General features: G+C 46.3%; 2 protein-coding genes across 3 annotated transcripts in view; both read left to right on the top strand.

The window, feature by feature from the left end:
- Window positions 1-3,624: 3,624 nt before the first annotated feature.
- Window positions 3,625-7,385, top strand: LOC103154193 (protein tyrosine phosphatase type IVA 2-like). Of its 2 annotated transcripts, none has more exons than XM_016662498.1 (8): window positions 3,625-3,733; window positions 5,115-5,233; window positions 5,446-5,551; window positions 5,618-5,948; window positions 6,015-6,107; window positions 6,181-6,311; window positions 6,728-6,802; window positions 6,878-7,385. In XM_016662498.1, the coding sequence occupies exons 4-8, from the start codon at window positions 5,853-5,855 to the stop codon at window positions 6,987-6,989; spliced, it is 507 nt and encodes a 168-aa protein (XP_016517984.1). In that variant the 5' UTR covers window positions 3,625-3,733; window positions 5,115-5,233; window positions 5,446-5,551; window positions 5,618-5,852; the 3' UTR covers window positions 6,990-7,385. The 2 variants fall into 2 exon arrangements, with proteins under 2 accessions (XP_016517984.1, XP_007575450.1); XM_007575388.2 differs by having other exon boundaries at window positions 5,096-5,233.
- Window positions 7,386-9,295: 1,910 nt separating this feature from the next.
- The window catches only part of LOC103154213 (apoptosis-stimulating of p53 protein 1-like), a 24,089-nt gene continuing 21,392 nt past the window's right edge, over window positions 9,296-11,992 (top strand). Inside the window, exons 1-3 of the mRNA XM_016662502.1 lie at window positions 9,296-9,694; window positions 11,321-11,468; window positions 11,820-11,963. Of these exons, the coding sequence (XP_016517988.1) occupies window positions 9,686-9,694; window positions 11,321-11,468; window positions 11,820-11,963 (301 nt within the window). The 5' untranslated portion in view covers window positions 9,296-9,685. The remainder of the gene's footprint in view (window positions 9,695-11,320; window positions 11,469-11,819; window positions 11,964-11,992) is intronic.

Genomic DNA, 11,992 nt, shown 5'->3' with positions numbered 1-11,992 from the left:
CAGTATTTGTTTATTTTTCTTGCTATAATTTTGCTTAACCACATGGAATCGGTTAAGGCGTAAATAAAAGCTTCAGGTTAAAACGGAAAAATACGTTTTTATTTTGGATTTAACATTTGGATGAGACATGAACTGTGGTTCTGTTTGGACCTGATGGAGCTCTGGTACCGAGTGGAGGTCTAACAGAACCTCTGGTTCTGGCTGCTGCTTCATGTCACTGAAGGAGAGGAACCGGCCCGACCCGCTTTGATAAACTATGTGGGACCAGCAGGCCAGAACCCAGGAGGCTCAGCGGGTCTGAACCCGAGGTTCTGCTCACATCCACGAGGTTGTGAAGGAACTCATGGTTAGCTTGTGGATGTCTCTAACTCATGACCAGAACTGGGCCCGGTTCTGGAGCCGGTGACCCAGCCCAGCAGAGGTTTCCTCAGGAAGCTGCTGGGAGGGAAGTTTTCTCGTCTCGCTGATCAAGATGGGAAACTTCCTGTAAAACTGTCCTGGATTTCAGGTTCCTCTGTGGTTCTGACCTAAACCTGGTAAAACAGATAAAACCCAAACCAACAGAACCTTACCTGGTACCAGATGTCTCAAACAGCCAGCGAGTGGAGCAGAGGAAACTCTGGATCGTCTCCCTGCCCTGTGAAAATTCGACGGATCGGCAGCGGTGTCATCAGCCTCACATCAGCACAAAGCCTGAGCAAGTCCCGACCTGAGACTCCCCGCCTCCAGCAACCAAACCCAGAGCAACTCAGCAGGAGCAGAGCGGCCGTCCTGCCACTTAAAGGGCCAGCGCCTCTTTTAGGGGGGAGGAGAGGGGCCACGCCCTGCAGGGCCTGCTGACGGAGACCAGATGTTCACAGAACCAGAATCTCACCGGACCAGAACCTCTGCTGTCATCCAGACTCAAAGTTCGCACATAATCAGAGGAAGCGGCTCTGAGCTTCATGACAAAGGGTGTAAATACTTATGGAAATGTGATTTCTTGGTTTTCTACTTTTAATACATTTGCGTAAAATTCAAAACCCTCTTCCACATCATCATACTGGAAAAGCTGGAACATTTCAGCATGTGGAGAAAGTGAAACACTGTGAATGCGTTCTGGATGTTTATCTCAGAACAAAATCAATAAAATATCATTTAGGTTCAATTCTTTTGAATATTTAACGCTTAGTTTCCTCATCCTGGTTGCACTAAAACCACTTCTGTTTGTTTTGCTCTAGATCTCTGATTTCTTTTCTGTTTTAGTGTTAAATGACTTTAATGTTCATGATGACACTAAATATAGCCTGTAATGCTACTCTATGACTTTCCTCCAGTCTTCACCATAACCCTGCACTGTCTGAGCATTTTAATAAGCTTTGAGTTCATTTAACAGAGTATTCCAAAGCTGGGAGAAATGTTCACCACAGCATCAGGCTGCGCTGATGTTCATATTGTTACTTCCTCATTAAACAATGAAGTCCTTTGAGAAAGAAGCTGCTTACCACAGGTCGGCCCCCTGGTTTAATTCAGAACGCTAGAAAACTGGAGGAAATGCCACTACATTATTACTTTAAATTACATTATCACAATGTGTTTTAAAATTGTAATATTACAAATTACATTGTTATAATTCTTAATAATTAGTACTTGGAAGAGTAAGAACAGTACGGGAGCTAGGTTCACTCAACTTCAGCTGAGATCAACAGAGTTAGAAATCTGATTCCACATCTTTTTTTTCACACAACTCATTCCTTTAATTTTGAATCTCACTTATACCTGAATGTCAGACTTTAAATTGTAAACAGGAATGATAAAAATCTTCCCCATCTGTGAACTGCTGATATTTCACTTTTATTACACTCATTGTGCAGGATGATCAACAGGCTACCAGCACTTATGTAACATTCTGTTGTGCCACATCTGTTCACCTCTGATATATTATTGCAAACATTAGGGGTTATAAATTGTAGCTTTCTTATGTTAAAACAAAGAAACATCAAGTTTTGAAAACAGACGTCTTATGTTTCCTTCCCACCAACCCAAATCCTTTCCTGTTTCATTTAAATAAATTAAAGAAAACTTGCAGCACATACTTATAGATGATAAATACACAATAAAATCACCAATTGCATAATTTGCATCACATTTCTAAACTATTTAAACTTTTTTTGTATAGATATACTTATTCAGAATGTACAACCATACAAAATCTACATCCAGTGTACAATACTACATTCTTTTTTGGGGGAGTTGAAAAAAACAACTTCAGAAATAAAACCCACCCCCTCTCTCCATGTAGCAACACATTCGGTGGTTTTACATTTAGCGCTACACATATTTTTGAAAGGCCAGATGTGACGATCCCCTCCTGTCCAGTAGGTGTCTCTAGTCCACTGTGTTTTTTCTTGTTTCTGTTCAGGAAGCAGGTAGATGGGCTGATGGGCTGAACACACCGACAGCTGATAAATACTGACATCTAGTCAGTCACCGGCCTGCTTGATTCCCCTCCAGACCAGGCCGGAACGAGCAGCATTGGCCCACACTTCTCTCTGACTGGCTGTGTCGGTCTCCCAGAGCATATTTTTTCATAAAATAAATTCCTGTTTCTTTAGATCCGCTCGTCTGTCTCCCATTTTTGTCATGGCCTTTGAGCTGGGCGTGACACAGAGTTAAGAGAAAAGTACAACAAATATTAAAAGAATTTAAACAAGACAGTAAAGATCAATACAGATCAGTCTCTCAGATCTAATCTGGTTAGAATGTCCAGGAAGGGAGTCCATATCTGGTCAAACTTAGCCAATGTCCCACATATCGAATGGAGAATTTTTTCAGAAGTGCAGTATAACAACAGTTAGTTGATCCAATATTTATGGTTTGGAGGCTCCATAGATTCCAATTTTAAGTATACACTTTTTTGCTGCAGATGATGCTAACAAAACAAAGTATTTCTTGTAAGGATATCATTTCAAGGACAACATCTCCAAGTATCCAAATCCTGGGGTCAGCATCTAAAGAAAGCCCACAAATAGCTGATGTTGTCAGAATGACATTATTCCAGTAGGTTTGGAAGTGCACACAACACCAAAGCATATGAAGAAGATCCCCTACAGACGTCTTATGATTTTATTTAAAAAAAAAAAAAAAAAAGCAAATTTAATGTTGTAATGTGGACATGAGCAGAGTCCCCTGTTGGTCAGACACTAGTAAATTATTACAGTAAAATACAGGGAGAATGTATGTAATTCACTCTGAATCTGTCTGGATAATTAGATAGAACTTCTTACATATTTATATGATGTGCCTAGTATGAAATATGTTCTATTTGGCAAAGTACCTTGAAGCAACATTTATAAACAAACAGAACAGAGTTGAAATGGAAAGATGAATACAAGCTGGTTTGTGTGTAAAAACTGGTAGATTTTGATTACAAAAAACCCCCCAAAAATTTTTATGACAAAGTTATGGATGAGCCTAAAATGAGTCAGGCATTTTGTCGGAGCTACATTCCCTGCTCAGACTATATTCTCAGTTGTAACCATGTGGTAGCGCCTACAAGTTGATCCTCTCCAACATGGCGGCCTTGTTGACGTAGGAGTCCATGAACTGGGGAAAACCGGACGACTTTTATTTTGGAAACTAAGTAAGCGGAAGTCGTATTCCTCCTACCTTATGTCCCTGTCCAACATGTCTCCCTCGCAGAGGAGTCTGTGTCAGTAGTGTGGGTTTTTTCTCCGTGGATCCTCCGCCGTGTGTGAGTATTCCCGTGGGTTTGACGTGTTTTCGGCGTGTCGCAGCGCCGGCAGGTGTGTATCCTTCGGTGCCCGCGGTAACAAGGTCACCGGATCCCGCCCTGAGCTCCAGGCTGGGAACATGGAAGTAGCTGACCTGTTTTCATAGGAGGTGTTCGGCGGCGCGGCAGCGGACTGGGCAGGGAGCTCGGTTCTTGGTGTCGGAGTGTGGACCGTGAGCGGTAGAACAGCCGCTGGGTTATTTTACCGGTTCCGCAGCCTTCTCTGACGCCACCAACAGAACCAGGCTCTGGTTTGATGAACATACCTCACCGACCTTTGGGGGTCTGACCTACTTTAATGTTCGTCCTCAAAAGGAGCCGTTTCTCCGTTCGGTTCTTCACGCATCTCTTTATTTTTAAGTGACAAACCAACTGGGACTTTTGACATGAATCCAGTTAAGATTACCGTCTGAGTTTGGGGCGCTCTCCTCTGCTGTGGTTTCCTGTTTTGATTCCACGCGACAAAAAATGACATTTGTGTCGCGAGGCCAAAACATATTCAAATGATTTCGGACAAATGAAAATGTTTTTCAGCAGAGCTGTTATCAAGTTTGGTTTAATTTTAAATCCCAGTTAAATAGAGCATGTAAATTTACAACAGGTCAAAATGAAAGTAAAATTTTAAATTACAATAATTTCTGGCAGAAAATAGAAATATATGATCCATAAGTCATGAGCACTAAGAGGGGGAAGCATTTGTAGTTTGAATTCAGAAATTAAATTAAATTAAATTAAAAAAATATGTTTTTTCTCCTGAAAGTGAAAGGTTTTAGCAAGTCAGAATATCCAAGAGCTGTTGTGGATGTTGATGCTATAGCTAGGAAGGATCTCCAGTAGCAGTCAGTCATGCAACGACCCTGACGAGTCCTCTGACTGAAGTCTGTTGCTATAGTCATCACATGCTAACAGCTCAGTACCCTGGCAGCAGAGACCATTTTCCTGGATGACCTCATCAGTTTTGTCCACTGGTGCTGCTGCCCATAAATAACGCTGCACTAATTTAAATGGTTTATTTTAATTCAGTATTCCGAACCTGAGAGAAAATGTCATCAGAACCAACGTAGCAGAGCTGCTCCACCATGCTGCCACCTCATCAGAACCTCACTCTTCTTTACTGGAAATATTTCCCACCTTCACCAGTCATAGTGACTTAAACCAGTGAGGACGTAGTAACTGCTGGTACCAGATTCCAGGCCCATTCAGCAACCAGCTATGTTTTCCTGTCTTCCCCATATTGAGGAATAGCTCAGAGGAACTGGGTTCTATAGAACCCTCCCTGGGTTTGGGTAGCTGTCCCCTAACCGCTCCTGTTCTGTGCGGCAGGTCAGCACTGGGCCAGCAGGTCGAGTTAGCCAGAACCCAGAACCGCAGCAGCATCATCAATGGTGTGTTTACATCCGAGAGCCGTCACGTTCTGCTGTGTCCGCTCAATGACCTCTGACCTCCTCAGCTGGCATCACGGTGAGTGTTTGTAGCAGCTACTTCTGCTACTGTAGCCACTGTTGCTAGCTGCTGCTCGCTGCTAGTAGCAGCAGCTAGCAACAGCAGTGGCTACAGTAGCAGCTAGTAGCTGCTGCTGACCTGGCTGTGCTGCAGGCTGTAGCAACAGCAGCTAGCAACAGCAGTGGCTACAGTAGCAGCTAGTAGCTGCTGCTGACCTGGCTGTGCTGCAGGCTGCACCTGCATGGCGTTTGCGAGGCTGGGAGGAGCGTTCTGCCAAGCTCAGCACCTGCTGCTCATCGTGGACAAGTGAAGAGGAGGACGCGCCGTCTCTCCCAGGTCAGTGACTCGGCACTGCAGCTGCAATGCATCATGGGTGATTACTAATGAGCGAGGCGTTTTCAGGTCCAACCCGCCGTCCTGTCGAAGACATATGAAGACGAGCCAATTGTCAGCCTGTGCCGTGTTCTGGAGGCGGAGCTTCTGCTGCCAGCCAATCCTCGCCGCTCCTTCTTCTCTGTAGAGGAAGAGGCCGATCCAACGGCCAGTCTCTGTTGCCAACTGCTGTCTGTCCCGCTGGTTCTAATCCAGTTGCTGGTTTTGATCCGCTGCTAGCAGCTAGTCGGTCCAGACGGTGAAGATGAACCGCCCAGCGCCAGTGGAGATCTCCTTCGACTGTCTGCGTTTCCTCATCACGCACAACCCCACCGATGCTCAGTTGGGGAAGTTCATCGAGGTATGGACCTGACCTCCTCTCTTCCTGGTAGTGGTTCTGGTTCTGACCCGCTCTGTCCTCCTGCAGGAGCTGAAGGCGTACGGCGTCACCACCCTGGTGCGGGTTTGCTCTGCCACGTATGACCAGGCGCCGCTAGGCCAGGAGGGCATCCAGGTTCTGGTGAGACCCGACAGATCCTCCTGTCGCGCCGACCAGGGCAGCCTTCCTCCTCCTGAACCGCTTGTCTCCGCAGGATTGGCCGTTCGATGATGGCTCCGCCCCCCCGGAGCAAGTGGTCGATGATTGGCTGAACCTGCTGCAGGTGAAGTTCAGGGAGGAGCCGGGCGGCTGCGTGGCGGTGCATTGTGTGGCCGGACTGGGCCGGTCAGTAAAGCATGGAAACACACCGTCACCATGGAAACCACCTGCTCATTCCGACAGATCTGACGTTCACATAATCAGTAGTTGTGAAAAAAAATCAAACCTTAAAATGAAAATTAATGCTGGACAAAATCAAACTGAAAAGTGAATGTTGAAGAAAAGTAAAATGTTAAAGCCTGCAGGCATGAAGGTCCATGAAGGAACGCTGAAACACTGACTGCTACAGCTGCGCTGATGCACAACAGTGACAGAATCAGAACGCACTCAGAGAGACGGGTCAGCTAATGCTGTGAATGAACCAGAACAAGGCTGAGTCCTGCTGCAGGCCAGAGACCCATTTCAGCTGAACCTGGACCTGATGGAGGTTCTCTTAAAGGTTCTGTTAAAGGTTCTGTACTGACCCGGCTGTGTCTCCCCAGCGCTCCAGTTCTGGTGGCTCTGGCGCTGATCGAGTGTGGGATGGAGTACGAAGACGCGGTCCACCTCATCAGACAGTAAGGGTTCTTCTGTTGGTGCCGGTTCTTCTGCTGGTCCGGTTCTGACCGGATCTTCTTCTCTGTGTGTAACAGGAAGCGGCGCGGCGCGCTGAACGCCAAGCAGCTGCACTTCCTGGAGAACTACCGACCCAAACTCTGCCTGCGCTCCAAGGACGCCAATGGCCAGAGCTGCTGTCTGCAGTAGGCCCAACGGAACCGGGTCGGCAGAACCCTCTTCATGGAAACCAGTTTTGATTCATTCCTCATGCAATTCAGACCCGGTTCTGATCCGTTGGTTCTCACAGGTCTCAACCAGCCTCTGTCTGCTCCTATAGCTCCCCTGCTGCTCAGTTTGACCTTTGACCCCTCCTCATTCCTCTGGTTCTGATCCAGAAAAACCCAAAAATGTTGAATAAAGTTGTTTATGCTGAAACTTTTCTAGCAATCTGTCCAGAACCTCCAGTACCCGCCCACAGGTCAGCACAGCCAATCAGCTGATACCGCATTGGTTGCTATTGGATTGCCTTTTCCATGGAAAGTTCTTTCACTTCCTGTGAAATAATTTAACATTGACCTTCAAAATAAAGTTACAAACTAAATATTCAGGATTCAGTTTGTGACTAAAAATATGGTTAACGATCCAAAAACGGCAGCCATGTTGGACCAGACCCGAAGGCCCATAGAACCCGGCCAGCTGCAGAAAGGAGGCAGAAACACACCAGGTTCTTCTGATCCAGTCCGGCTCTGGATCAGATGAGGAACAGATAGGATTCAGAACCGTCTCTGAAGTTCTGCAGAACCAATCCAGGAGGTCCAGAAGAACCAGAACGTCTTCAGGCCTCAGCTAAGGTCAGAGGTCATGGTTTAAGATTTCCTCCAAGGGTCACTCCTGCTGTGGAACCTCCATTGAGTGAAACCAGGTGAAAGGTCATCCTCTGAGTAATCAGCGGTGGTTAGGGTGAAGGCACCGTGGACACATAGCAGCCAGTGACTGATGTCCTACAGCACTGTCTGGACTGCAGCAGAGTTACTGGACCAGAACCAAAACCAGATCTTACTGGGTTTCAGGTTCAAGCTAAATATTTAGCTAGCTAGTGTTAAGGAAGAATATTCTAAATTAGTTAACTTTGGAAAAAGTCTGGCTCTCTCTTCCTCTGGATCCCAGGTTCTCTCGGCGGGCCGCGTGTGGCCACAAGGAAAACAACAATGCGTGTTGACGTCACAGAATTACAGAGTTTAATCCAATATAAGACAATACATAAACTTACACCAGAAACTGCAGAACAACGGAGACATACATTCATTTACCTGACATAAATGGAAAGAAGAAGAAAAGCAAAGACGTGCAAAGACATCTTTGGAGAGTTGCAAGAGCAAATCTTGTTACTTCTGTGTAGAAAGTTTTATCTTCTTTTCTTTAATTTATTCAAATAAGGCGTATCTTTGCTCATCCAACCAGGAGCTATCTCTGACCCTCTATCTGAAGCCAGAAACTCCTGCCGTGTTTACGGCCTTTCACAGATGAGTGTGAAAAGCTGGAACTTCTCCTGATTGTTTTCCCACACAGACAAAAGGCAGTTCAAACGATCCTAGCAAACCATCTGCTGTAACTACAGGTAACATAAAGGTCAATAGGCCAGAATAAGTTACTAATTTCAAACCACAATTAGGCCATTTGGATCAAGACATGTTAAGTTTTAAAACTAGCTTATTTTAAATTTATTTTCTCAACACTAGCTAAGTTTGTTCATTTGGATTCCCATTATCCATCTGTCAACATATTAAAAAACATTTATTACAGTTGCACTTAGCATAATGCTGGCAACATAAAAATAGAATTGTAACAGTTTATTTGTTAAATAATTAAAGAGAATTCTTTGAAAAGCTCCAATATTTCAACATAAATGAGGCAGCTGTTGATGTTAATTCAGTATTTGGAGGTGTGGCCAAAACGAACTGAACTGTTAGTTCATTTCTTCTCCCAACATGAATGAAACCACGGGATGAAACTACAGGCAGGGTTCAACAGGGCTAGAACGCAGAAAATTGATGTCATCGTTCACCAAAAAAGAAAAACTCTACAAGAGATAATCCCAGTCAATGGGAGGAAAGCCAGACAAGCGAGATTTTAAGAGTGTTATGACTTAGGAAGGATTTAGTTTGAAGCTAAATAGTTAGCTTGCTAGGTAAATCCCCTGGGTGCTGGTTGTTGCTGTGCTGGCCTCCAGTGAACACCAGAGGGCGACACTGAGGATTATAACCAGCTGAACTCATCCATCATCCCAGAACTAGGTCCAGAACAGTTCTGATGGGTCAGAACCAGCAGGTTGGCAGCAGCAGCATCATGGTGAGGGGTGATCTGATCAAGGCCAGCAGAGGAACGTCTCTCAGCTAACAGCGCTAACTTGTCCATGTTTTCAGCAGGATGATCCACAAGCAGAACCACCCGGACCGGGACATCAGGTATCAGAACCTCGTGCTGAAAGCCGCCTGCCTTTTATACCAAATAAATAAAAACGGAATAATACAAATTTCAGCTGCAGCTGCTGGCTCTGCCGGCAGAGGGCGCGCTGATCAGCAGCATCGATCCGCGATCGATACTTCTCTGGGTTTCTGCAGCCTTTCTCTTGGGGAGGAAGGAGAGGCGTGTTCGGAACCCTGACCCCTTTAGGCCCAGAAGGTCCTGCGGTTGCTTTGGGTTCGGAACACCAAAGTGGGTCATTCCTCTGGTCAGTGAAAGCTGGAGCGGCGGTCCGGGCGGGCCGAGAGGGAGCAGCTCCGGAAGGAAGGAAGGGAGGGTTCGGGCTGCCTGAGAAAGTTCGGCGGAGGTTCGGGTATCTGGTTCGGGACATAAACTGGACGCGGTAAAAGGAGGAACTGATTCCCACCGCAGCGGCAGAAATGTTACCGGTAAGTCTCCCCTTCGGTTCCGACCGACACTGACGGGAACTAACGGAAACTAACGGGAAGTAACGGAAACTAACGGAAACTAACGGCCGGGTAGATCCGCCGCTACTGGACCAGAACCAGAGTCTCTAAAGTGAGTACTGTGACTCCCAGGGGTCCCCGGCCGTCTGGTACCAGCAGGTGTCCGGGTTCTGGGCCCCAGTGTGGCACACCGCCCAGGGTGTCTCAGCCTGGGGCGCTTCATTTAAATAATAATAATAATATTGTTTAATGATTAAAGGAGCATTCCTTTCTTCTTCATCACCACAGAATGAAGTCAGATACCACCTGAAGGGGTCCAAAGTGGGACTGGGGGCCATTTGTGGCTCCATCATGGCTGACATTTGGACTACCAGCACATTAAGCAGAAAATCCTTTTTTGTCAGTTTTTAGTATCGCTTTCTTCAAAATTAAATCCTCTTATTAAAAGTTGAAACGCTTTCACAGCAACTCCACCAGTCCTCCCTGTTCAAGCTGCTTCCTGACTGGGAATGAACCCAGAGCAGGGCCGTGCAGAGACCACTAAAGGGGCAGGTGCTCAAGCCCCCTCAGCCCCCCCCCTCTCTGTACGTGCCTGACCCAGAGCCTTCCAGGAGTTTCCTCCAGGACTCAGGGGATGCTCTCTTCTGCCCCCCGTCTCTGCTGTCCTCTGTCTCTCCCTCTGTGTCTGTCCATGGATGTTTGATTCAGAGAGATTTCTCATCCCAGATTATCTTGAATTTATCTGTGCGCTGATCCGCTGTGACATCATCACTATGACATCACAGGGTCAGCTCCTGTTTTCGTGTCTCTGACCCAACTTGGTTCACATCTGTCCAGCTTCATGACATTTAGACCAAATTAAAACCCAACCAAAACTTCCTGCTTGTAGCTGCCGAGTCACTGGATTTAATGCTGAGTCAGTGGTTGCTATTGCGACAGCATCCTGTCCGGTTGGTAGGGACGTGGTGGGGTGGCCAAGAGGGAAACTCTTTACGTTTACTGTAAGAGAGCGGCTTGACTTCCTGTCTCCTATCTAATGGCAGAGAGAGGAAACGGTAAAGATCCGGCTTTTAATGGCTAGGGTTAGCTTTTATGCTAACTATTGGTGACATGTGTGCTTTTATTTTGGTAGGATTCTCGTGATCATAGCTATGGTAACGAACCTCAGATCTACATTTAACGGCAGAAAAAAGGATGTAAAGGTTTAATGAGGTTAATAACTGGGACTGAAGGTTAAATGTTTATGGATCTGTGATCGGAAAACAATTATTATTATTATTTTTTTCCTATTTACCTCGTTACGTTGGCGGATGATGCACTGAAAAAAGAGAACAGCTGATCCAACTTAAATGTATCTCGCTAGTTGGTCAGAAGTTATCAAATTATGTTTATCCAAGTTAATTTATTGGTTTTATTAAGTTATCAAGTTAAGCAAATGTAAATAAAGTATTTTTGACAATTAAAATGTAAACAATGATTTTAAAGTATGAATACTTCTGGACCGGACAGCAGGTTGGATCCTGATTGGCTCCTGCTCTGTGAAGATGATTTTTATTATCTGTTACTGATCCGCCAATCAGACCTGGCCTTGTGTTTCCATGGCTACAGCTGATCCTGACGGTTTACCTCAACGACACCCAGCAGATGCTAACTGAGGTCCCTGTTACCACGGCAACCAGAGTGACCGACGTGGTGGAGTTCTGCAAGGAGGCGGGCGAGTCCGAGTGCCACCTGGCCGAGGTCTGGAACGGTCACGGTGAGTGGAACCGGGACAGAACCGGGTCGGAACCAGGACCGGTGCAGAGCCCCTGGCACACGGCGGTCTGTGTGACGTTCCTCTGATGGCGCTGGGATCAGGGGTCTAGGTCCAGGTTCTGGTTCTGGTTCTGCTGCAAATGTTTACTAACGTTTCAGCAGCCACATTTCTGTCAATAACTTGAATATTAATAAAACTGGAAATTATTTCACTGATAACTGAAAAAAATTTATATGTGAAACAATCTGCCAGTTTATTTAGCCTGATAGGGTCCATCAGAACCGCATCAGAACCTCAGGGCGAGGATCAGTCTGCTGCCTCCAGAAAGTGACGCCATCTTGTCTTCCTCAGAGCGTCCGCTCCCTCAGGAGCTGCTGCTGCTGGATCTGCTGAACGCCTGGGGGGCCCGGAGGCCCGAGGTCCGCTACTACCTCAGGCACCGCCCCTTGTGGCCACCAGGTAGAACTACAACACCGCCCCTTGTGGCCACCAGGTAGAACTACAACACCGCCCCCTGTGGCCAC

The sequence above is a fragment of the Poecilia formosa genome, unplaced genomic scaffold (genome assembly GCF_000485575.1).
Source record: "Poecilia formosa unplaced genomic scaffold, Poecilia_formosa-5.1.2 Scaffold376, whole genome shotgun sequence".
Lineage (NCBI taxonomy): Eukaryota > Metazoa > Chordata > Actinopteri > Cyprinodontiformes > Poeciliidae > Poecilia > Poecilia formosa.
The sequence above is the reverse complement of the archived record's forward strand: the minus strand, read 5'-3'. Positions and strand labels throughout refer to the sequence as shown.